This window comes from Maniola jurtina, chromosome 7 (genome assembly GCF_905333055.1).
Source record: "Maniola jurtina chromosome 7, ilManJurt1.1, whole genome shotgun sequence".
Classification (NCBI taxonomy): domain Eukaryota; kingdom Metazoa; phylum Arthropoda; class Insecta; order Lepidoptera; family Nymphalidae; genus Maniola; species Maniola jurtina.
The window spans coordinates 909,358-936,489 of NC_060035.1; the positions used below are offsets into that span (position 1 = coordinate 909,358).

Here is a 27,132-nt window from a genome sequence, read left to right on the forward strand (position 1 = left end):
TAGAGGTGCGTGCCCGGGATCGAACACCCGACTTCCGATTAGGAGCCGGATGTTCTAACCACTAGGCTATCACAGCTTGTCTGAATACTAAAACCCAATATTTCTTCCAGCTTCGCCTGGCCGTTGGGCAGTCTGGACGGAATGGTCGGTCTGCGGCTCCGACTGCAGGCAGACAAGACGACGCGCCTGTATGGGGGACGCGTGCTCTGGCGCTCAAGTCCAGCATGCAGACTGTGTTGGCGACTACTGCGGGGTGCATGGAGGTTTGTGTTTAACTAACTCGTCTAATGTTTTGAATCAGCCTGTACGCGTCTACTGCTGAACATAGGCCTTTCCAAGAGCGCGCCACCAAACACGATCCTTCGCTTTCCTTGTCTGATATATCTACCTACCCAATTATTATCTATGTACCTACCCGTTTTATCTCAAAAAGCTCTTAAAGAAAGAATTCCTACACTTTTTATTTTGGTAGAAAAGCAGAAGCAAAATTCATTTTCATTACTTAACTCAGAAAACTTTGCAACTTGCACAAACTATCGTCGATAACTCAAAGAAAATCGCAGGAGTGCCATTTATCAGATTTCTCTAAGAGTCTCGAGGAAGTTATGAAGACCCATCGAAATTCCGAGATCGCCGTTTCATAAACTCTACAACTTTATTACAAGTTCATTTCCTGCAACACGCGCAACTTTACGCAATACCACCTTGTTTATACAACTGTAATGGGAGAAATCTACATGTATGCTTAGCTTATATTATGAAAAAGTTAAATTCTTGGATTTGTTTGTTTGTATGATGTAATTAATCTCTGGATGCTGAAACGATTTTAAAATTGTTTTCCTAGAATGGAATCGTCTTATACTACGTTCATGAAATTTTAAAAAGTTGTTTGGGGGTTAAACATTTTGAAAAACTTCGATTGAGTTATAGAGTAGGTAATGCTGGTTTAAAAATTTGCCAAAAAAAACGAAAGAGAAAAGTGGACAAATTTTAGAGAACACTGCCCTAATCATAATTCGTAACAGATACATGAAAATTACGATGAATAGAATTGTAGTTAATACGAAAAGTTCTTAGCAAAAGGTAGATGATTTTAGGAATTAGTAACTCATAAAATAAAAAAAAAAAAATAAAAATAGAAAAAATCGGTCTTAAAGAACGGTGGTCTGGAAAACAATGAAAAAATAAGCCCCGGTCAGCTAATTTTTAAAAAATCGCTCTGTCCTGATGCCTATGGTCAACTGTCAGTAACTCCTCCAACTTATGAAACTGTTCCCAGCACGACATGTTAATTAAGTCGATTCCATGAAAAGCGTACGGCTCCGGTGAGCCAGATGCCATGACTAAAAATACACTTCCTTTTCCGCGCTCATAACTATGAAATGTTACACAGACTGGCCTCTTCATAACAGGCTATCGGTTGTAACTAGGAGATGGACCGTTTCACAGGTAGCATGTGAAAAATCATATTAAAAAAAAGCTTTCGTATGTAACACTTACAACCTTGCCTGTGAAAAATTACGGTTATATTGTTGCGAGCGAAAATTGGAGAATTTAATTCAGAAATCTATTAAGTTTTCATGGAAAGCTAATTTTCGCACTTTCAGTCATAATATCCGTTCCTTTCCGTTCTCTTTCGTGATAAAGAACAAAAATCACCTGTGAAATCTCTGTGAAGATAATTAATAATTTTGTCAAATGAAAATGATCTAAAAGTAGCAATAATACCCATCACTAGTTGTAACCCTAACCTACCAGTTTCACTAGACCCTCAGTACCTTCTAAAAGTCCTATAAGGTTAAGAGAATTTGATGGGCCAAAGCGTAGATAAGGAGCATAAAAGCTCCACTTTGGTTGGTCACGTTAAAAGATTGGAGATACTAAAATCGGGTGCCGTGACCATCTGGGTCGTATCATACCGTCTAAATATAGAAGAGGACCTAAAATTTTATGGTACACTTATGTAACATTGACTTAAATATTCATATCTTTATGGTCCGTGTCTAAATTGGATGGAGTAGTATTTTGAAGCGAAGCTTTGAGTAAATTATGGAAAACTCTCAGGCATGCAGGTTTCCTCACGATGTTTTCCTTCACTAAAAAGCAAGTGATACTTAGTTGTTTAAAAAGCCGGTCAAGTGCGATTTGGACTCACACTAGGTTCCGTACCATCGTGTAGGAAGTAATACTTTTTTTGTCATATAACCACAGATTCGCTGTTTTTGGATTTTGCCCTTTACTTGTGATATAAGACACTGCCTTTCAAGATTCTAGGTCAACGGGAAGTACCCCATAGAATTTATTCCCTTAGACAGACATACAATGCAGTGATTCCTCAAGGGTTTCTTTTTTTCTCTGAAGATACGGAATCCTAATATAGGTAAACTTTCCTATATTAGGATAGGATATTCCTTCCTTTCCTTTCGGTTCCTAAACTTCGAAAAGTAAGAGGTGCGTGGCCAAGATCGACCCCTGAGTGAGAAGCCGAGAGGCTATCAGCACTTCGCTTAGTATTCATCATCATCATCATCATCATCATGAGAAACCTATCGCCAGCTCACTAGCACTACAGAGCACGGGTCTTCTCTGTGAAAGGTGTTGCGCACAAAGTGGCGGGCAAAGGTAGTCAAGCTTTTAAAGAAAATACTATCTTAAATGAACAAGCTGTTTAAATGCAAACAAAACGAGTGTGCGTCCATAAAATAAAACACTACACAAATGAAAGCTTGAATCATCACAAAGCCGGTTGTTCTAAGCGCAAATTGTTTGCATTTATATGGAAAATGCTAGCGAAATTACACAAATAAGGCCTGTTCGCACTCAGTAAGGATATAAATAAAAGATACGCTGTATTCATTATGAAATGAATAAGTATCTCTGCATCGTATCTCATTGCAGACCCATTCATTTGATTAACTATACGTAATAGTAAACAAAGGCGAAAAACGGTGAAGGAAAACATCGTGAGGAGACCTGCATGCCTGAGAGTTCTCCATAATGTTCTCAAAGGTGTGTGAAGTCTGTTAATCCGTATAATAAATAGACAGCGTGGAGAAGGTAGGTGTGATGCACTATGGCTAAACCCTTCTCATTCTTTAAGGAAACCCATGGACAGTAGTGAGCTAACAATGGGTTAATGATGATGATTATGAGCCTTTTTTAACCCAAAAAGAGGGGTGTTATAAGTTTGACGTGTGTATCTGTCTGTGGCATCGTAGCTTCTAAACAAATGAACCGATTTTAATTAGTTTTCTTTTTGTTTGAAAGATGGCTTGATCGAGAGTGTTCTTAGCTATAATCCAAGAAAATCGGTTCAGCCGTTTGAAAGTTATCAGCTCTTTTCTAGTTACTGTAACCTTCACTTGTCGAGGGTGTTATAAATTTTTAATTTACACTAGACCACCCTTGTAGCTCACTTAATTGAGTAAAAAGATTTGATGTATACACGTTATAATCCCCGAACCAATCCAATATAGCAATTTAGCAAATGGGAAAATGATCAGTCGGATATTTTTGTTTATAATGGCAATAAATCACATTGGCCCCCGTTGACTCGGTTTCAATTTCCTATTCTGTTTATCGTGTGTTTTGATAAATAGCCGCGGGCGACCAATGTTTGGTTAAACGCTCTACACGACCGCTTTTCTTTCACGCTAAATAAATTTACAATCTGACATGTTTGCCTTTAGATTGCTTTTGTATTGCCCTTCAGCTAGAGCAACTTATGTTTTATCAATAGTGTCTATTTGTAAATGACTGAACTTAGGATGTTTATGACCCCTTCTTTTTGATTTCTTTCCCTTTTTAAGGTTCTATACGTCCAAATGTAAAACTGGAACCTTTATAGGAGGAATCACTATCTGTCACAGTCAATTTACTGCGAATCTACAAGACCTATTAGCTTAAAATTTGAGTCACATGTGATTATCTGTCACCTAAACATGGATGTGAAACGAAAATAAATGAATTTTGAATATGGGGTCACTTTTGGGGGCAAATTAGATAATTTAAAAGAGAAGTTTGGCAAACTGCAATGTGTAATACTACCTATATCAAACAAAAGGGTTTGTCTCAATTTGGAGGGTCTCAAATATTTTTCAATGGATGGAGGCACATAGTTTGAAACACCCATAGATGTCGGAGTCCCAAGGTGCTGGAATAATGAAATACCTATACACGATCTACCTACCTATCTTGGAATACTTATACATAATATACTCAAATCTGTATGTGTAAACCTGATGAATTCACAGATTAACCTTTAATATTACATCCTGTTTAGTACAAAATTGATGGTGCCATTATAATATAATATTTATGTCATTCAAATAACTTTCAAATACTTAAAACTTAATCAGGCTCATAGAACCCATTTGTGAAATACTTTCATAAATTATTCAAGAAATCTGAATACATCATAGAGAGGTTTTAGGTTAAAGCAATGCCCATTAAATAAGCTCTTTGAAAAGCAGTAAAAAGGTCAGTGGAAACTAGCTAATTCTAGTAAAACAGTACTTGACATTCTAGGGTTGTCGGTTGAAGGAAAATTAATTATTTATTTAGCTCTTTGGTTCTACTTTTCTTTATTAATGCAAACTTTGACTGAGGCGCATTGCCCACATAATATAGTACCTAGTAATAGTATAGTATTCTGGGTTTGTGGAGTGGAATGTAGTCAAAGTGCAATATTTTTACCCGACTGCGGCAAAGCCAAAAGGAAGGGTTATGATTTTAGCAGTCTATGTATGTATGTGGGTATGTATGTATGTGGGTATGTACTATGTTTGTATCCATATTCTGTGTGTTACACCGTAGCGCCTGAACTTCTGGGCCGATTTTGATGACCGAGTACAGCATTATTTCTGTAGAGTATCCTTCAAAACCTCACGACTTTTCACTTAACTAAATACATAAAAGGATAAGCTGACTGGCTGACTGACTGACTGATCTATCAACTCACAGCTCAAACTAGTGGACGGATCGGGCTGAAATTTGGCATGCAGATAGCTATAATGACGTAGACAAACGTTAAAAAAAGATTTTCTAAAATTCAACCCCTAAGGGAAAATAGAGGTTTCAAAGTGTAGTCCACGCGGACAAAATCGCGAGCACAAACTAGTGTAGGTATAAAGTTACACTAGCCTCTAGGTGACAACCCTAACAGCATCGGTAAATTACCCACATGAAAGGTGAACCATTGAACGCGAAGACCGTGCAGGAGTCATTCATTTGCACCGGCCTCTTCATTAGCCTAATTGCGAGCTCACAAAGGGGGAGAATGGCGGAATTTTATGGCTTTCCCATCTTTTGTTGCCTAAACATCGGAATAGTGGTCCGTTTGTTTCACAGGCACGTTTGCCACTTCAAAATTGGAACGAGGAAGCCTTTCGGAAATTCATTCGATTTGCAGGCACTTTTCTGTTTATACCTTTTCTGATACACCGATCTGTATTTCTTTTTTATTTAAGTAATTTCCAATTTCATCCATTATGGTGATGTAGTTTTACGAAGGAAATGGAAACGGAACACCTGGAAAAAGTTATGGTACCTTTGTATACCTATACCTTTTTATGAAATGCGTTCTCTTCAATGAAATTCACATACATTTTATAAAATTTAAAAAAAGACACGAATCAAAATGGTTCTCATAAGAAAAGCTCATTTTCTACTCATTACTACTTTTGTTGATTAATCATCATAATTATCACCAGCGCACTACTGAGCACGAACCTGTTCTCAGAATGAGAAGGGTTTAACTATAGTGTGTATATAATAATAAATTAAAGATTGTGTTTCAAAAATTCTATTGTTATAGTGTGACTGATGCTACGTCTGGAATTCTACCACCCGGTTTGGATTTTAGGGAGAAGAGCTGGCAAGAAACTTAGCAATTAGGTTAGGTACCTAACCTAATTGCTAAGTTTCTTGCGAGCTCTTCTACCTACTCTTTTAGGTAAAATTAAATTGTCCACAAGATACCTTAGAAAATCATTTCACAAAATACTTAAAAAAACATACAAACACCTGTTAATTTATTTCAACAAAACTTATTGGATTTTAATAAGTATCTTGATGGCTTTAACTTATAACCAGTTTTCGAAACTGAGTTCGGCATATTCATAGTAATTTTGAAATACATGTTAAGTGTTTTGTTAATCTGTTACAAGTGATTTACGATCCACATTAGGCTCTTTATCATTTATATTAGATATCGTAAAAATGCATGTTGTATTAAATTGATGGCACTAGAGGTTTTCAAATGCAAATACTATGCGTGTTAATCTTTGTATTCGACTGTGTTTACCTACTTTAAAGATTGATGAGTACAAGCTTACGAAAACACGAACTTTCTTTTCTTAATGTTAGTCAAGTGGTTTTTTATTGATGACAGATTTAGTGGTTCTAATTTGAATATTCATGGTTGGCAATAAAATTGGCCGGTAAACTAGAAATTCGTAAAAGCTCATGGCTGCTGTGCTACGCCTCAAATAAGAGTGGATAAAAATAGTTTTATAATACAGATTCTTAGTTCTTAGACAGAGTATGCGAATTTATTTATCACTTAACTAATTATATCGATTAAAAATAACACAAATCACTTATTTTGTAAAATTACCAACGATACAAAGATATCTTTTGGATATTCAAAATGTAACCATGACATTTCTTTCTGATATTTCTTGATTTCTTGAATAGGATGGTCTGTAGACTTTATACATTTTAAATTAGTGATATGCTGGTGAGAGATACTTTGGTAGTAATTATAAGATGAGCTTACTTCAAAAAGGATCCCTCAAGCATTATGGGGGATATATACCTATTATTTTGTTACATTTAGGTGATTAATACTTTAAAATAATTATCCAAAGGTTGTTTTTACAATGCAATGCTTAAGTATTTACCTACCTAATTAGTTTTTGGTTCTGCTGTAAACAAAGTAAAATAAAAACGACGCTTTCTGTCAGATTTTGTATGTAACTACATATGTACATTGTTACAAACGTGGCATAGGTACAGTACCTATTGTGGTTTTGTCTATCCTTAGATGAAGTAACGATAGAATAAGTTTATCCAAGGATAGATAAAACCACAGCACTATAAAATGCAACACACTACAGTTTTATTTTTATTTTTCTCTTGGATGTTCACATTCAGTTATAAATTCAATCAGCAACTTTTTCCAATACAAACACGTTACACGGCGTACCGAAAGGGATGCGCAATGCAATTCTCATTACAGAAGGTGGGCTCCATAAATGATTTGTTGTGATTTCGCTGAGAGAACGCAGCGGGAGATCGCAAACTGCACCCACACATCCACAGGATTATAACCTTAATCCTTAATAGGAATAGGGCTATATTCCCTTGAGCGGATATTGGAGAATTTAATTCAGAATGGCCTCCTACCACGTTATGGCTAAGCGACAAGGGTTCGTAGATTTCGATTGGATTCTGTATCTCAAATCTCTGCACTGGACTCGGATATACGGCTGGCACTGACAAATGTTTACACAGTGTACAAATTTCAACATAACCCTCGCCTGCGCAGCGGGGTGCATTTCATACCGTATCGTTTTATTTCGTACAAGACTTTTTAGTGTCAGTAATTTTCGCTTTAAATCATAATGATGGCAGACCCTTTCAATATTTCATCGTTAATAGTGCACAAAAAGGAAAATGATTCTCAAATTGTACTAACATGATTGCATTATGACTTGAAATTATTTGCTCTCGCATAGTGACAACCCACTATGTCATGATTAATGATATAATGTAATATAATATTTATATGTAAAAATAATCAGACACATTGCACACTAAATTAATTTTCACTTTAGATGCTTTTCACTTTTTCGCATTTCATTTTCAATTATTGAAAGTGAAAACTAACTCACTTGAGTCACATTTGTAGAGCGCTGTCTCTTCTACTCTCGTGAATTTTGTATCTTCCATTTTACTGTCATCGAGCACGCATTACTTGACTTTTACAACTTATAGTTTACATAATTTGAAAGTGTAGTAAGAAACTTGATATTTTATTCCAGTTAAATCACCTGTCCTAAAATTATGTAGTAGGCTACATAATTTTAAAACAGCTGAGGTGATGCAACGTTTAATGTATTTAACATTTTCCACCGTCAATGTTGTTATAGGTCGTAAAGACCCGTACGTGTCTAATACGTGGCTCTCCAGTCCCAAAGTCAGTGAAGGGTTAATCGGATAAGCGTAAACACGTATCACGCAAATTAATTCCGGCGACATCACGGTTTTCCGTTTTACGATATTTTAGTTAAGAGGGCTCTCTCCGTCACTCGTTTCATACAATCCTAGTTCCAATTTCATTTGAATATTAAGCAACCAAAGTCCATGAAATTTTGCAGACATATTCTAGAAACTAATATCTATGTCTGTGGTTTTCCAGATTTCTGTTAAAATATTCGGTTTCAAAGTTACGCGGTCAAAAAAATTTTCATACAAATCTTTGAGCCCCTGTAATTTTAAAACTACATATTTTTAGAAAAATCTAAAACACCACAGACACAGATATTAATTTCTAGAATATGTCTGCAAAATTTCATGGACTTTGGTTGCTTAATATTCAAATGAAATTGGAACTACGATTGTATGCAACGAGTGACGGAGAGAGCCCTGTTAACGGCCGGCTCAAGTAGCGGATGTGTGATTTATCGAGATAAAGATTGCCATAAAAGTTGTAGGCAGAACTTGATGGGAGATTTATGGTATCGATTAAAAGCAGACTCCAGTGAGGAATGATATATGACAGATCGAAGCTGGTTTAATATTTCTTGAGGTGGCATTTTAAGTCGTGGTGGTAGAGCATGTAAATCCTCTTGAAATATGCATTAACTTAGTGATGTTAGTGAAAGCCACGATAGCCTAGTGGTTAACACGGCCACCTTTAATTCGGGAGGTCGGGAGTTCAATCCCGGGTTGAGTGCGTTTTAAATATTTTTTGAATTATCGAAAAACTAATGGTCTAACAACCAAGATTTACCAACCAAAAGAACCAAGAGAACAATTATAATTATTTGTATTTTGGTCCTGCACTCTTTTTTAGAAAAATTAGTTGTGGCGACAAATCAAAAATTATTTTTTGCAGTAACTCCGGGTTTTTTAGTTAATTCCGTCCCGCTTTTTGCTTGTCCAAACACTCTTAGAAAATGTTATATCCTTTAGAAAACCAATAACCTTGTAACTCTAATTGAAAAATGTAGCAGATAACTCTGCCAAAGGAATGCCCTAAGATTTTCAATTTTCTAGCTCAGGAGAAAATTAAAATCGGTTCACGTAAGAGTGACCATACATCAGCTTAAGCAGCAATTTATCGTTTAACAATGTACACGGATTGCCGAGCAGTCGCTTTTAATTGCACGAGCAGTTGGAGATTCAACTGCAGAAGCAACATAGAAACTGAAGTCAAAATTTTATTCCAAGTGGATGCTCTGTACATTTTTTAATGTTAACAACCAAACAGAAATGTGGGAAAGAATGTTTATTATTCCTTACGCCAACTTTAAACTTAAGCTACGAGGGTTCCAATCGTTGTCTGAAAAAGAAAAAGATTAGTAATTTAGCTACGCCAAAGCAGTTATCAGCTTGAGCAGTGCATTCGACACAGTAGGTATGTATTGCAACTACTCCACTGCACCTAGGCAGGCGTCTTTTGTATGACAATGAATGCAGTTTTTTTTAGATCTAAGGTTTTATCCTTTCGGAACATGTCCTATGTTCGTAAGGCTTTCTTGTACTACTATAACAGAGGTTAAACCTCATCCGACAGAGGTTTGTAGTTACGTGCAGTTGCAGATTAAAGCGGTCAGTCATGAGTCATGACTGCTTCAAACTGCCGTGTGCGGTCATCCTAATGCATTAGAACTGCAATCTCTGCCTAGATCCAGGTCAAACGTGTCCTGCGCGACAATGCGGGGTATCTGTATCGGGTCCAGATTAAATGTAAGTGCTTAGACTTGTAGCCTTAATAAATAAATGTGCGAAGTTCAAACGTGATGTCGGTTGACTCACAATAAAGCTAGTTTAACTGCTATAGAAAATTAACTACAAACCAAAACACTAACTTATTACTTGAAGTCGTTGTAGATGCCTACATTATGTAATAACTTGTTTATTTAGCCTCATCTTCTACAATTTCAAAGACACATGAATGAATAGACGAAAACTGATAATAATCATTTTATGATCACAAGTGTAACTTTTTATCGTGCACTCTTTATCTTTATGGTTAGATAGTTTTAAAGATAATGATAAGTTTATTTTGGCCATGCCCTCATCTATCGAAGGTTTGCAATGGTTATTCGACGATTATCCATTCTACATGGCCAAGCCTAAAGTTCTGAATTCGAGTTCTTACGTTTCGCGTTCCTGTAATGGATCTATTCACCCAAAATAGTTAAACATCAAATATACAGCTATTCTTAAACGTTGTCACAAATTGAGAAAACTCATGCATTAATATAGAACCTTAATCAAGAATTCAAAATGGCTACTTCGTTTTCATACCCAGGCATTTATCACACCGAACGTTATCTCGATCGAATGGGATGACTTCATCGTAACTTTCGATTGGTTAAAAAGATAATTTTTCGGTGTAACGGGCGGACACTCCATCTATAAATTCTGTCGCTGTAATTGAACGTAATGGTATCGTATATCGCCTGAGGCACTTTCAAGTCGACCTGTAATAAAATAAGAAGAAAAGAAATCATTACCCTTCCTTTTTGCTTTGCCGCAGTCGGGTAAAAGGAGTTAACTTTTAAAGTCATCTTCTTTTCAGTCAGTAAGTATAGGTCAATGAAAAATGCTGTTGATGATTCATGCCTATTCATGCACCTAATAATAGATCGGTGGTGTTTGCTTGTTCAACCCTGCTAATGGGCTGCCATTTTATTGAAGCACGTTCGTAGGTGTCAAAAGGCACGGTAATATTATCTATACAGTATTCTAACTCGGCCGTATTTTTGAAATAGATACCTACAGTTGCGCGGTACGTAAACATGCGGTAGGGCTGCCCGCCTCCAGCAGTTTAATTACACTTGCCTACTTTGTGTTTCCATCTAGTTTTGTGATTGTAAATATACTTTTTTTATATAAACAAATAAAATACTTTGTGAATTGCATAGGAAATGTTCAATAAAAATGCGTGTTGTTTTTTGATTGGTAGATTTAATTAAAAAACCATGTTTATGATTGAATAACAAATCGGTCTTATACATTTGAGACCGAAAAATATTTGCGCCTCGACTGAGACGTAGGAAATTAAACGAACGTTACGAATTATTAAATTTTAAAGTTTAAAAAATCCGCATTCTAGTATAAAGCTTTTAATTAAAAATTGTTTTGGGAAACATGGACAAGATGGAAAAAAATGAATATCTTTTAATTGGTTATAGATACCTACAGCTACTTTACAATTTATATATTTGGTTTTAAATGAAGTTTGGAATATTTTCTCCACTTTTTCTATATATTCTACAAAATCATCGCTGGGTACAATCAAAAAATTTGCGAATTAATCTTATTGTAGTTCCGGTACCTTAAATACCGACATTCTGAGCTGAAATTGTGGCTTCTTTGATCGGGTTTCACATACAACGAAAAAATCGCGCGGTTATTGTTAGAAAAACAAAACACCGCCCGTTCGTCACTGCGGCACAGTCGCGACTGTCTGCGTGTCGAGCGCCTGCCGACATCGAGGTGCGTAGGTATAGCTCGTGTTTCATCCGTTTGTATGAAGTTGGAATACTGATACATAATATTACCGTGCAAAAGGTGTGTAAACCCCGCGCCAATATTTTATGTTAGTCTATGTCCCTACACACACATACAAGCATACGAATTTGTCGTAAGTTTTTAAAAAACAAATGTAGGTATGAGCTTTGCGTATCTGGAGTTTTATTTTATATTTGTAATATATTATTTATAATGTAATGTATTATTTTTATATTTGTAATGTATTTTATTTAATAATATATTTGTTTCGCTTCAAAAAGAGTAAGCAGGGACCTACCAAAGTTTTATACGACCTTCCAAACCCAGTAGACCAAAACGTTAAAAGCATTTCCCCAAACAAAACGGTTAACCAAAAACGTCCCTTAATTCGTCCCTTTCACGTCACCAAATTACACAAAAAATCGACCAAGTGCGAGTCCGACGCCCGCAGAAAGGTTCCGTGCCATTGGTGCCATCGAACAGGAAATAATTGTTTTTCATTTTAATGGCAGCCATTTTGAATTTTTATTATTTATTGCTATATCAGCAATAGAAATACACACTCTGGAACTTTCAACTCTTTATTACCTATCACAGTTCATGATATTATACCGCCCGCTGATAGACAGACAGACTGACGACGGACGGACGGACGGCCAGAGGAGGCTTAGTAGGCATTGGCACACTGCGGGTACGGAACCCTAAAAATAACTCGTTAAAATGCGCCGCGAGACTACTCGTAAAGTTTGGGACGCGCTGACATAAATAATATTAAGGCCCGTTGCCAGAAACTCGATGCCTATTTCATTTGAAAGCTATAAAACATGTTAGGCTAGCCACATATTGAATACTGCTCGTCGCTCGCGCTACAGTGGTAACTGAAGTGTGAACTGTACTCATTTAGTTGAGACTCCCTCGTCATTTAAAGCATCGCGGCATAAGCTATTAGAATCATAAAATGGTTTAGATAAAATAAGTATTTGTGGTTATTTATTTCTTTTATTTAATTAATCTAAGAGAACCAAACGCTGAAGTACGCAACGTATCGACTTAGTCACATAATATAATGCTTGTAGGTAGCAACTCCAAAGCGGTGGGTAAAAGTTGTTATACAAAGAACTGTATAAGCTGTGATGGGAACTGTGGCAGCGTCAAAGCTGCGCTGCTGCCGTCATGCTCCACAGGCTGACCTACAGACTTTATATGCCTACTAGCTGATGCCCGCGACTTCGTTTGCTTGGATATAGGTTTTTCCAGCATAAAAAGTAGTCTATGTGTTAATCCAGGGTAAAATCTACCTCCACTCTAAACAGCCAAATCCGTCCAGTAGTTTTGCGTGAAAGATTAACGGATATACACACATACACACAAACTTTCGCCTTTATAATATTAGTGTGATATGAAGAGTGATAGCGTGACTTCGCGTGACTTATACATAGCATAATTTGAAAGAGCTGTTGCCGCGATGCATTGCTTCGTCTCGCTGTAGTTCGACTACTGTCGTCATAAAGGTGTTCAAGTACGCAACCAATTCATAACCGGATAAAGCAACTGGTTGCTCGTATGATAGTAACCAATGTATGCCCAGCCTTACATTTTCATACAGTAAAGTATCATCTATTCCGATAATGCACCTTATACTGCAGGAACAACGTCAGGTTCGGCCGCGGTGGACCCTTTGGTTATTTTGGTCGAGCATATTTCACGTTTTATGGCCAAACTCGTAAAGCGTTAAAAGCTTATCATACAGGTGTACATTCGGTTTATGGATTTGCCTCATTTGAGAGCTGGTGGACGATTTTTGGAAAATAATGACAAAAAAAGCGGTAATAGTCCAGTGGTTAGACCTCTGGTCGGGAAGTCCAGGGTACGATCTCGGGCACGCACCTCTAACTTATCGGAGATATGTGCGTTATAAGTAATTAATTATCATTTGAGGCCACTATGGAGAACTCTCAGGCATGCAGGTTTCCTCACGATAATGTTTCCCTTCATCGTTAAAGCAAGTGATATTTAATTGCTTAAAATGCACAAAACTGAAAAGTTACAGGCCTAGAATAGAACCCTCGCCCTTCCGAATAGGAGGCGGATATTTAAACCACTAGGATATTACTACTACCTCGTAATTATAAGATTTTAATGACCAAAAGCAGTTCACCAGCTCTTGAACCATTCGTTTCATAGATTCGTTTCATTTTAATCCCTTGTAGGCATGTAGGCAAACCAAGTTCGCTGCCGAAAGTGACGCTGTAATATTTCCTTGTTATAAAAGTTCGCCAGTTTCGCGAGTGAAGAAGTTTGTAATTTATACTGCTTTTGTTGAGTTTCGGGGAACATTGGGAACTTGGTTCCCGCAAGAACAAGAATTCAATCGTGTTCCTGAATTCTGTTAGCTTTCTGCTTTGTTCTGACTTCTGAGGAATTTTCTTGGAACAGATTTAAACACGCGCAAAACGAATTAACGGTGAAAAGTGAGTTTTAACCTAGGAATGGTTAAACCTTTGTTTACTTACACTTAACACTTTCTGGACTTCTCGTTAAAAGAAAGCTGTGTGTAAAATGTAATGTACCTACTTCTTATAATTTTGTTTGTAGTCGGTTCAGACATTGATTGATTATTTTAAAATATATATATTTTAAAAAAGTGCTTTTTAGTTGTAACTTTTTACATATCCCGTAAGTAAGGAGATAAAAAGAAATAACCATCTGTTTTAGAATGTACCTACAGGTAAAAGGGCTTTACCTTTCATGTGATACCCCACTTGGTACAGTTATCTTACTTTGGAAATTGAAAATACTAATCATTTGTTCATGAACGCATTTTTTTTTGTGATGTAACCACAAATTCACGGTTTTCGGATTTTTCCTTTACTTGTGCTATAAGACCTACCTATACCTGCCTACCAAACATGATTCTAGGTCAATGAGAAGTACCCTATAGGTTTTCTTGACAGACACGCAACAGACAGACAGACAACGAAGTGATCCTACAAGGGTTCCTTTTTTCTTTTGAGGTAGGAAACCCTGAAAAGAAGACAGTCTAGTTTAATTCAATTTATTTTGTCAACAGTTGCTGCCCACAGTGATATTCCTCTATACATCGGCATAGCCGTTGCCGTGGTGGTGTTTTTGGCTGGTGCAGCTGTTGTGTACAAGTTACTGCAGAGGAAGACACGAGACCACTCGCTATATACTATGACTAGGACTGGTAAGTGTAATTCAAAATAATACATAGTCTTTTCCTGTCTTTTTGCCACTTATTTTATTTTTTATAGGTATACACAACTCCCGTAGGACAAACTATATATAAAAAGAATGAACGAAACTATTAAAGCTGTGTTTGTGTGTGTGTGCGTGGTTGTGTAGACGTGTACAGTCTACAACCATACGTCTTAAGGCCGATTCACACCAATTGCGTACACGTGACACGTGCGTAGTGACACTTGTAAACCCCTAACACACCGGGTTACGCATACGTCCACGCTTTACGCAAGCGGTGTGCTATGTTTCATACCGTTCCATACATTACAATGCAATGGTACGCGTCTACGCTTACGCAACGCTTACGCAGCCTGTGTGAACGAGCTATTAATCATTTAATTTTCATATTCTATTATATTCTAATTTATTTCCTAAAGATTTCCAACCGGAGATGTACCCGACTGTGGAGAAGCAATCCCTGTCACTGGCACCTGACCTGATGCAGCACCGGCCTCCGAGATACGAGCACCCACCGCCGGACCCCAGGACTGAACATCATTATGACGTTCCCCATCTTACCAATAGGTAGGAAGAGCCTCAATAACTCGATGGTTAAGGAGCGTATATTCAAAAGGCAGCCGGTTCAAATTTCACCCGTGGCACTATAATAAAATTATTGTCATACCTACTCTTAGCACAAGCTTTACTATAAGTTGCAGGGGAAAGAGGAGTATTAGTCATAATCAACAGGGCTAATATTCTTTTTAACCCCCGACCCAAAAAGAGGGGTGTTATAAGTTTGACGTGTGTATCTGTGTATCTGTGTATCTGTGTGTCTGTGTATCTGTGTATCTGTGTATCTGTGTATCTGTCTGTGGCCTCGTAGCGCCTAAACGAATGAACCGATTTTAATTTAGTTTTTTTTGTTTGAAAGGTGGCTTGATCGAGAGTGTTCTTAGCTATAATCCAAAAAAATTGGTTCAGCCGTTTGGAAGTTATCAGCTCTTTTCTGGTTTTCTTATTACTTTTATCCCAGGACCACCAGAGGTTACGTATTTTCTGACACAGGAAATATGTACGATTGAGTAGTGTTAGTAAGTACTAAGAAAGCCTACGTGCTAGCTTGCTTAGACGGCCAATTTTCAGGTATCTGATAATCAAGGTACATAAAAATATTACTTACCTCACGTGAATTCGCCAAACTGATTTTTACGTATATTTTAGGCAATATCCTTAAAAATATGTCGCCAATACTCCCAGACACTTCCCGCGTCGGCCGTATTGCTTTGCAGATGCTTTAAAGCTCCCAAAATAAGTAATTACTTAACTGCACGTAAATTCTGATGCTCCATTTTTATATATGCCCACCAGACAACTATTTTAAAACCTTTTACAAGAAGACAGACCGATCCAGAGGGCCAATCATCCCCTAAATTCAATTTTAATGCCTCTGTGGGTTTGAGCGCGAGGGCATCATTATCTACGCGCATGAGACTGAGTAAGACATGTATTAAGATATATTGACTTCTCTCTCACTCTCTTATAGTTTACTTATGTCAATTAATTATTAATATTAAAAAAAATCTGCTAAAAATTAAAAAAAATGGAGAATTTACGTGAGGTAAGTAATGTTTTTATGTACCTTGATTACCTGATAGCTGAAAATTGGCCATCTAAGCAAGCTAGCAGGTCTGTAGGCATGCGTTCTTAGTACATAGTAACACTACTCAATCGTCCACATTTCGTTCGTCAGAAAATAGGTGACGGCTGGTGGCCCTGGGATCTTTCACTATTGTAACAGAGGTTCATAATATTATGTCAATTGGCAAATGTCAAGTTGTCAAGATGGACGTTGCCTAGATACATAATTATTTATTTGAAAATAATGTTTTGGAAAACTCCGATACTTTGGATCGTAGGCGCGGAGTTTCTAATTTATAAAATATTATAATCACAGTTAAACGAGAAAACATCAATTCAATTATAATATCCAACAGTCAACCAAAGGCCAAGAACAATCAACCCAAACCCAAACCATAGTCAAACTAGTTTTAGGGTTCAGTAGGTATCTGTAGAAAAAAAAAGATGTTGTAGGTAGCCTCGACTGTTGTAGTCGCGTAGGTGTGCATGGCACCATTAAATATCGTAGGAGGCGATGACCCTCCGCGCGGCTGAGGTTCCCGCATCGTAGTCGCTTTGTCGCGCAGGTTTGGATGATGCATTAGGCGCACCTTCTTTTTATTTTATCTGCTTGAACTCACCTTATTTACTTTGACAAAATACGTTTAAAATTCATCATCATCAGGATCAACCCATCGCCGGCTCACTACTGAGCACAAGTCTCCTCTCAGAATGGAAAGCTACCACACTGGCCAAGCACGTATTGGCACACCTCACGCACCTTTGAGGGAGCATTATGGCCAACTCTCAAGCATGCAGGTTTCCTGACGGTGTTTTCCTTCACCATTTCGTTGTCTGTCTGTGTGTCATCTTTCAAGAGAATCAAAACTTATAAATTGGGTACTTCCCGTTTACGTAGAATCATGAAAGGCAGGTAGCAATATCTTATAGCCCAAGCACTCTACTCCTGTGGCCCAAGTAAAGAGAAAAATCCGACAACTGAATTGTCATTACATAAAAAAAAACTTGTACGGAACTCTTCATGTGTGAGGCAGACTCGCGCTTGACCGGTTTTTGAAAGATATGTCAAATAAAAATTTGACATGCAATAACAAACAAAATGAAATACAAGCCACTTTATTCCTTATTTCATCGGGTGAAAGTCGATTTCAATTTAATCGTAGGTATATCTTGAAAAGCGAACTATTATACGACTACGTAAAATGGGTACATTTTTAAAGCAACGACATGTTAGAAACAGATATTTCGTTTTGGTCATGTTAAACTATGTGAGCCATTCAGATAATTATTCTTGATTTAGTGATGTTCGGTCAAAAATATTTCATGGAACGTATAATTAACATAACATTGATGTTACTTTTGAAGAGATATTAGCTGCCTTATTGGATTTATATTATTATAGAAATTGGGTTTTAGAATGGCACAAATAAACGGTAATTTATGAATAAAGTTTAAAAAGCGTGAAATAAAAATTAAATTAAAAATTTAAAAAACCCCCGACACATAAACCTCTAAAAAGTAAAAAAATAATAGGTAAATATGTATGGGCCCTTTAAGAATAGTATAAATAGTAAAGTTTTATCCAAGCGCTCGTTGCGTCGGGGGACCGCTAAAGACTATTCTTTCTACAACAGATGACTTTCATAGTTTATGATAGGTAGCGGTCCCCTGGCGCAACGAGCGCTTGGATAAAACTTTACTATTTATACTATTCTTAAAGGGCCCATACATATTTACCTATTATTTTTTTACTTTTTAGAGGTTTATGTGTCGGGGGTTTTTTAAATTTTTAATTTAATTTTTATAAAAATTAGTTATTAGTTTTCCATAGGTGTGGGCGGGTATTTGGCTACGGTGGATTTCAAAATTATTTTTACACACTAAAATTAGTTTAAACTTTTTTTAATTATTTTTGTAAGCTTTGAAAATTGTTGTAAATACACTGGTTGTATAAAAATCGTATTTTTTTACTTACGGAAAATAAATATTTTATTTACCCTGATTATGTACGTTCATGCTGCAGCATCATTTTCATTCTCCCGAAATGCTTCACATCATTTTAAAGAATTTATGTTGTCAAGCAACAAATACTGCCCTAAAGGCAATAATCAGGCAAACATTACAATTATACGTCCATGAGAAATTGTAAAAAATAAAATTAGTATCTTGAACTACTATAATAGGCACTATTTAAATAAACAAAAATGTTAGAGGTTCACTTATTTACACATGAGGAATAATTAGGGTTGTCAAGCAACAAATGCTATTCTAAAGGCAATAACGAGGCAAACATTAAATAAAAATATGGGTGAAATTAGTGGAGATATTGGATTTTAATAAATTGTATGTTTATGTAATTTTACATGAAGAAATAATTAGGGTTGTCAAGCAACAAATTTGGTTCTGAAGGCATTCATTAAATAAAAATATTAATTACAATTACTTTCACCATATTTACTCCATGCACGAAGAACCTGCAAATCTGCAAAGGATATTAAATAAATAAAAATTGCATGTTCAAGTTATTTTAAAATTTATATGAAGGAATAATTAGGGTTGTCAATATTGACCTAAAGGCGTATGAAAGAAAAATGTTAAAACTACATATAATTTGCCCCGTAGTTACGCGTCTCCAGTGGACCATCAAGTGACTTCGTGCGCCTCGAGCAAGGGCCAAAGCGACGAGTATGACAGCAAGCCGTACACCGAGTCAGAACACTCGGCGTCCAGTTGCTTCACTAGTTGTAAGTACAGTCAAAGGCCGTAAGTCGTTTAGCACCTCAATGATCATATTCGCGTGGCACGGTTATGCACATGCGTTAGGTGTGTGTGACGGGTTTATAGTAAAAGGTCATAAGTGCGATAGGTTTGTCATGCAATAGTTTCGCAGAATCGCTACTCGATTTCTGAGGCCGACCGTACCTAGAGTTGTAACTTGCAAGTATTAGATTAATCCTTCTATGTTTATAGACAGGCCAAAAACGCGCTCATAAAATCAATCTAATTTGCAATTATCCAAATCGGTTCATTGCTCTTTGAGATAATCGCGGCCATACATACATACAAATAGGTCTCCATCTATGTACCTATATACAAGCAGGCTTGATAGAGCATAGCGCAGTTAAACTTTTATTATTAGATACAGCTTTAAAGCGATAAGCTTTTTTATACAGGAACTCTTTAAAATAAATAAATACAAAAGTTACAAGTAAAAATATTATCCAAAGCTGTACAAGGGCATGTGCCCAGAACGCTGGCTGCGTTAACTCGTTGAATGGCCAGAAGTAAATGTGGTGACAGAAGTACCTGCTAGCCCTCTGGTCACAAATTTTATTGTTTTTAAAAACCTCATGTCATTTTCACCTGACAGACCCATCCTTACTAAATAATTTTGTTCTAGCGGGATCAATGTACGACGCAGCAAATGAGTCAGTGACACTCCAACTAGCGGAACTCGTCTCGAACTCACCCATTTCGCAATCACTAGCAGTATCCAGCGCTGGAGCAAGACTCGCTCTACCGGCCGCTGGGGTGGCGTTATCCATACCAGAAGGAGCCCTGAGTAGGGGACGCAGGGAACAAATCTATTTGGCTGTTGTGAAAGACGATAGATACAGATCGAGATTCGGAAAAGGTAAATTGTAACTTAGGTACTTGTTGCTATTCTTAACAAGTTTGAATGATTTTTCATAGAATAAAGTCTAATTCCATGAACAACTACAAAAACTCAAGCTCAAAACAATTCAAAATGGGTACTTATGAGTACTATTATTCACTTTTTGATTGTCAGTTGTTGAATTTGTCAGATAATGATGTGATGGTAACAATCAATTATATAAACTTAACGCTACAAGGGTTCCAAACGCGCCCTGGTCTGAGAAGAAGCTTACAACAAGCTAAGCTGGGTATTCTTTTTACTATCACCATTTCACAATATTACATAACAAAAGCTTTCGCAAAAAACAGACGTTTTTTTAGATACAGGTGAAGCTTATTTTTTGCGTGTATTTTTAATTAAAACCCAATTGATATTTTTATTATTCATGAATAATTTTTAATCACTAGATAGTTAAGTACAATATTATGTAGTTTATAATTCACTCGTGTATAAGAAACCAAAATTGACGTCTCAATAAACTAAAATTGTTCTTAAATATAGCTTCAAGCTATATGATAAGTTTAGGAGATAAAATCTATAATATAAATAATGAAAATCTCGATACAACCTATAAATACGAACCATTAAAAACTTCTATGTAATTACACCGTGAAATCGTAACGGGTAATTTATGCAAAGTAATATCAAGCGAGCCTACGGCGGACGTCGCTAACATCGTAGCACATTTTGTTGAAACAGTTTTTTGCCCGCAGGTATCACGCAACTCAGCCCGGTAGTTAAGTGCGGCCCGCCTCGTCTCCAGCTTAATAAGTCGGTTATCCTTCAAATACCACACTGCGCTAGTCTCAAGCACGGCTTCTGGAACCTTGCCCTGTATGCCATAGACCACAACACAGCAAAGACAGACTTGCAACCACAATGGAAGAAAATTGTCAACCTGGGACAGGAAACGATCAACACGCCAGTTTTCACACAATTGGACACGGACAAAATATTCCTCGTAACAGACATGCTATCCACCTTTGTACTAGTCGGCGAAAGTTTTAATGGAAAAGCCGTAAAGACTCTCCAACTAGCCGTCTACGCACCTGCCTCATTAAACGACTCCTGTACGGAATACAGCATACGGCTATATGTGTTCGAGGACACGCCGTGCGCTCCGTATTATTGCCAGGAACAGGAGAAGAAGTTAGGCGGTGTGCTACTCGAACGCCCCAAAACTTTGTTGTTCCAAGACGGAGGATCGAATTTGTGTTTGAACTTAGACCATTTAAGCCCGGGCTGGAAAGCTAAACCGGGGATAGGTTACCAAGAAATCCCCTTCAACCACGTTTGGGGGTCGAACTACAACGCGCTGCATTGCAGTTTCATCCTCGAAAGGACATATGACTGCGATAATATCGACTTCACTATTTCAGCGTGTCAGAGAACTAATCCATCTTATAAACAGACATTCCGAATATTGGTAGATGATTTGCGAAGCCGATCTCCCCGAGGTCGATCCCCCCGGGAATCGCAGCGTAGTTTTAACATAACAGAGAATTTATTGGAGGCTCGAATGTGTAGAAGCGAGGACGGGAGCGATGGAAGCGGTAAAAGGAACGTGACTGTTAACGAAACTGGAGTGAACGAGTGCGCTGAGAGCCCATTTAAATTAAGCGTTCGGGTGAAGAGGCAGCTATGTGGTATATTGGATCCGCCGAACGCTCGCGGTAACGACTGGCGCGCGCTCGCCGCGAGGCTGGGAGTGGATCGTTATACGACGTGGTTCGCCACGAAGAGCTCGCCGACTGAAGCTATCTTGGAGTTGTGGGAATGCAGGGAGCGCGGCCCCGGCGCCACTGCGGGCCTCGCCGCCGCACTACGCCAAATGGACAGGCACGATGCGGCTGACTTACTGCAGGGGAGACCCTCCTGGTTATGAATTCCTAATCAGTTCGAGTAATCTACATAATACGTGAGTGTTTAATACGGAAATACTGATACAATGCATTTCTAAGGCCTGGACAGACAACGCGCGGTTGAAGCGCGACCGGAAATAAACGCGTGTATAATGTTTTGTAATATAAGGAATTGTATAAAGTGATTGACACTATAGGACGCTACGATGGCTCCATCAGCGTGGAAACTGGGTAGCTTCTTCATTCAGAATATAAACTTTAACAAGTGCTTTCGAATCGTCAAGCTGTCTGCACTTCCAGAAGAACCATCAAGAAGCTCTGTAGTTGCTCGTTTCAAAAATTATTTTATTTACAATATTATGACATGCACACAAGTATTATTAGTCTCGCGTGTTGCCGGAGCGAGTAATTCAACGCTCTTTCATATAATTTTTGATTGTGGTGGGATGAAAAATCCAAAAGTATAGATTCTTTGGACTTATACAGTTTCTTGTATTACAATATCTTAGACCGTGGTTAAAAACATTAATGTCGCATCTTATAGCGGTTTCAGAAGCTTTTTCTGCGCGTATACCGTTTATAAACCTTTTGTGACTCGCGCATTTCATATGAACTATGAATTTAGACGCGAGACGTGAAAAAAACCAATGCGTATCGCTTCTGACTGACCCTACTGGTTCTAGTAAACACGCTGGAATGAGCGCGTGTACACGCTTTTAGTTTATATTGAAGTCTAGCGCGCGTACGCTAAAACGCGCAGAAAAAACGATAGTCTGCAACCACCTTTATGTCTGTCTTATAAACGTTTGTTGATAATATGTGTAGTTTAAATGTTGTTTAGAGCAAAACGAAAAAGTTAGTTTCGTAGGCCGATGGCCTTTGTAAAATCGTGGGTATGTAGTTTATTTTGTATAGAGCCTATATTATATGTATGCTGTAGATACGCGGGAGAGTAAATTATATTATAGTAGCAATAATAGTGCCTATTTCTTATAAAGAACGACGCCAACGATTTTATTTGGTAAACACGGTTGGTTGAATTTTGTTATTTTTTATAAGTGTTTGAGTGTTCAAATGTAAACTATAATTACTATAATTATAAAGCTTGGTTCTTGTTTCTTTTGCTTATACGATGTATTCTTTGTGTTCGGTTATTATGATTTGAGCCATATAAATGCAATAATTCTCCAAGTAAGACCTTCCAAGTTTTATGCAAGTTGGGATTTTACTAGTTGTCTTTATTATTATGTAGGTAAGTATTTAATTATGTACAAATTATGATGAAAGTTCGCTCATATGCGATTGACTAAACTAAGCTAAATTACCATGTCTTAGGCCCTGTATCCACCAAACTGGAGATGAGTTTATTAGACCAATGAAATTATTGATAAATTACGTGATAATTTTTCCACGTCATCTTACAACAATCTGATTGGTCTGCTAAACAAATCTTTGCTCATTTCCGCTTTGGATGATACCGGGCGTAAAATAGTTCTTTTCTTTTAAGTTCATAATGTTCCCTAACGACAAAGGATAGTTTTAGCTATACTCCAAGACCTATCAGCATCAGATTTTTTATAAATAAAGGGAAAAAATATTATGTTTTATGGAAGATTTAACTCGTGTTCCTGACTACTTGCTACAACAAGTAGTATGGAATTTTTAAGAAATTCTTTACATGTTTCGAAATTATAGCAGGTTCTTTGACTTGGAATGTTACTGTATTAAATATGGTTACTTAAGTCTACGTGCCAAATTGATAATGCCGTAGCATTACCTTTGGCAATAATAAAATCGAATATGCACTATGCTGAGCTTAAAATTATAAAACTCGAGGTAGTTTAGTGTTTTTGTTTATTTTTTTACTGTAAAACGGAAAAGACTTGTGTCCAATGCATTTATGTAATAAACTAATCTATTAACTAATCCAGATTTGAGATGTAGTGCCGATTTAAATCATCATAACCATCATTGCCGGCTCACTACTGAGAACGGGTCTCCTTTCAGTATCAGAAAAGTTCCCGATTTGAATAATTTGACTGGAGTAAAAACCGATGGCATTTATTTGATAATATTTTACAAAATGATTAAATTATAGCTAAATCAAAACCATAATTTATTAGTTTAATCTAAAAAAGAGTTTTATATAGGAAAAAATGTAAGATTGATATCGGCACTATATCATGGATCAATCTTTAAATGTTCACTGCCCATAATGTCTCTGCCAAAAGTATTTATTTGTTCACCATTTATTTTTTGGAAAAAGGGAAGAACACGCAAATATAAAAAGGAAAGGAAAAGGAAGGAAACTGACTGACTGACATATCGTCGTACAGTTCAAACTGTCAGGTCTTGAAACTCAAAATTTTGCACATAAAGATTTTCTGCATAAAGTTGCCTCTAATGAAACAGGGTTTAACTAATACAAATACAAAGTTTGACTCATATCACAACACAAGATAGTTCAGATCAGTTAATATTAGACCAAAATTAGGTAACTCTGTCTATCTGTTACATTTTCACGGCCCATCCGCTTAACGAATTTTGACGAAAGGCAAGGCTTGCATCTCGGAGACGGGCATCTGTTTATCCCCGAAAATCAAAGTTTCCACGGGACTTTTAAAAACCTAAATTCACACGGACTAAGTCTATAGTAAATACTTTTTGGCTGCGACACTTATTTTACCTATTCTATGAATAACTACTAACATTTTTCTACTTAACGTCTGTATATAGGAGAATAATAGATTGTAAATACTTGTATCGCATTTAATACGTAGTTTGAAAAAAGGGCTAGTATGAGTTTTGAAAACGTTTACCCACTCGCTAGGATCAGGAAATTGGCAACTTCTCTGGGGAGCGTGTAAAAAATATTTTTTTTATATTCGTTTATGTATGATATATGCATAAAATAACATTTTATTTGGTGAACTATGTGCTTAGTATGACATTTTATGTCTCGCCAACGATGTTTGAATTCATGTAACAACAGTCGCTAGTCGGTGTAAAATGGACTTATAGGTTAAGACTAAAAATCAATACTATTGTATTTAATTTAGCAAAGTTTACGCTTGGAGCGCTTGCTCGAGATGTGAGCTTAAAAACAAGGTAGTTCTTTTTACTTTAACGCTAAGGTGTTTCGATTCTCGAAATCTATCAACGTTGTTGAGATGTAAAATCTTATACTAAGCACATAGACGGGTGAAGGTTGACGCTATCTCGTATCTACTATTAACGAAGAGGATAGTGAAAACGTTTCCAAACTCATATTAACCCTTCAGAATCAAGGCAACAATGATTTTGTATATGGACAGATGTCACCACTGCTAGTAGACTATATATATTTTTGTTAAAGTGATGACTATTAAAATAAATGGATCTGTGATAATTAAAATAATATGAAATAAATTATGTTTAACTGTGGACTTTGGTTTTTTATTTACGAAATAATCCTTTTTTTCTATATTTAATTTGGGCAACAAAAGAAAGCTCAATTCCTACTGACAAAGCTAATCAAGGCATATGAAAAGACAATCTAAACTTTACATATTTCTACTAAGAAAAAACTACGAAAAGACGTGCGTGCGTATTCGTAGACTACAATATGTCAAAATATACACGCATCTTTTTTTTCTCGGTAGAAAGTTCATTACGTTTTTGAGATACAGGTCAATATGCTATATGAAATTTTAGATTATCGCTTCGATTAGTTTTCGCTCTGCGTCACTGGGAATCGACCCTAAGCGAGTTCAATACCATTTTTGGGAACTTATTGATTTTTTCTGTCTAAAATTTGCATCATATTGATATTTTATAAAGACGAAAAAGTAGGTATGTGTTACTTTTATTCTTTTGTCTGTTTCGCGCAAAAACTACTCGATGGATTTGGCTGAAAGGATCTATCTCCATAGATTATTATTTATCATCCTGACTTAACACATCTACTTTTTATCCCAGAAAATCAAAGAGTTCCCGCGAGATTGAAACAGCTTACCTATATCCACGCGGATGAAGTCGCGGGTATCATCTAATTTAAAATTCGACAAACTACAAATTACAAACAAAAGAAAAAGCAAACAAAACAAGGTAAGTATTTAAGGAACATCAGTCTTCATATTTCACGCTTTGTACTTGTCCACATACCTAAGCTTCAATTTTAAACCATTCTAAACTCATGGACGCGACAAGCGTGGAAATTAAATCTACCGTGACCATTTGTAACACTTGTAAACGAAGGTTCCTATTATAATAGGACAGAAACCTTGGTTTAAATATTTGACTAAACTTTCTGGGGCAACTATAACAATAAGAGAGTTTTAACTTGAGCAAATCTATTTTTGAGGCATGTTTTCAATATAATTTGATGACCTCCTTGGCTCAGTGGTGAAAGTCATGGTCTTATAAGTGAAGTGAGAGGTCTCGGGCTCGATTATCGACAAGGACAATTTGGACAGGGGGAATTTTTTGACAGAAAATAGCAGTATTTTTTTGTCAGTTAACATTTACCAGCCAGTTAACTACTGAACACGGGTCTCCTCTCAGAATGTGAAAGATTTGAACCATCGATGTATCGATGGTTTGAACTAACTGCAAGAAACGCCATGTGATGGTCAATTAGTCACCTCTCTGACGGGTGAAATAACAGCGACACCTGCCCACTGCAACACATTGGCGCATTTAAGGCTGTCTATAGATAGGGCTCCCAAAAATCTAATTATCTTTTAGTATAAACTAGGTGCAAGTACGCCATGTGATGCCCAACTAATTATCTCTCTTATATGTGAACTAATAGCGATACACGTGCCCTCAGCAGCTAGCCCTTTGGAGTCCTATTAATTCCTATAGTTAAAAATATTTAAAAATTGGTAATCTGTCGTCCCAGCCCTGCGTGAGCGAAGCTTTTTGACTCGAAAATTAAATTACTTCATCGCGGAGCGTGGAACGGTGCATCGATATGTAACTTAATGCAATAATCTCGAATACTCATTCAAAAATAATAAGAGAAATAACAGGAACCTGAGC

General features: G+C 36.9%; 1 protein-coding gene across 2 annotated transcripts in view; it reads left to right on the forward strand.

The window, feature by feature from the left end:
- Nucleotides 1-25,527, forward strand: part of LOC123867262 (netrin receptor UNC5B-like) — a 95,795-nt gene extending 70,268 nt beyond the window's left edge. For both annotated transcript variants that reach the window (XM_045909241.1, XM_045909242.1), the window contains 6 exons: nucleotides 111-263; nucleotides 14,819-14,956; nucleotides 15,387-15,534; nucleotides 19,213-19,334; nucleotides 19,991-20,224; nucleotides 20,962-25,527. In XM_045909241.1, coding sequence (XP_045765197.1) covers nucleotides 111-263; nucleotides 14,819-14,956; nucleotides 15,387-15,534; nucleotides 19,213-19,334; nucleotides 19,991-20,224; nucleotides 20,962-22,133 — 1,967 coding nt within the window. In that variant the 3' untranslated portion in view covers nucleotides 22,134-25,527. The remainder of the gene's footprint in view (nucleotides 1-110; nucleotides 264-14,818; nucleotides 14,957-15,386; nucleotides 15,535-19,212; nucleotides 19,335-19,990; nucleotides 20,225-20,961) is intronic.
- Nucleotides 25,528-27,132: the final 1,605 nt, after the last annotated feature.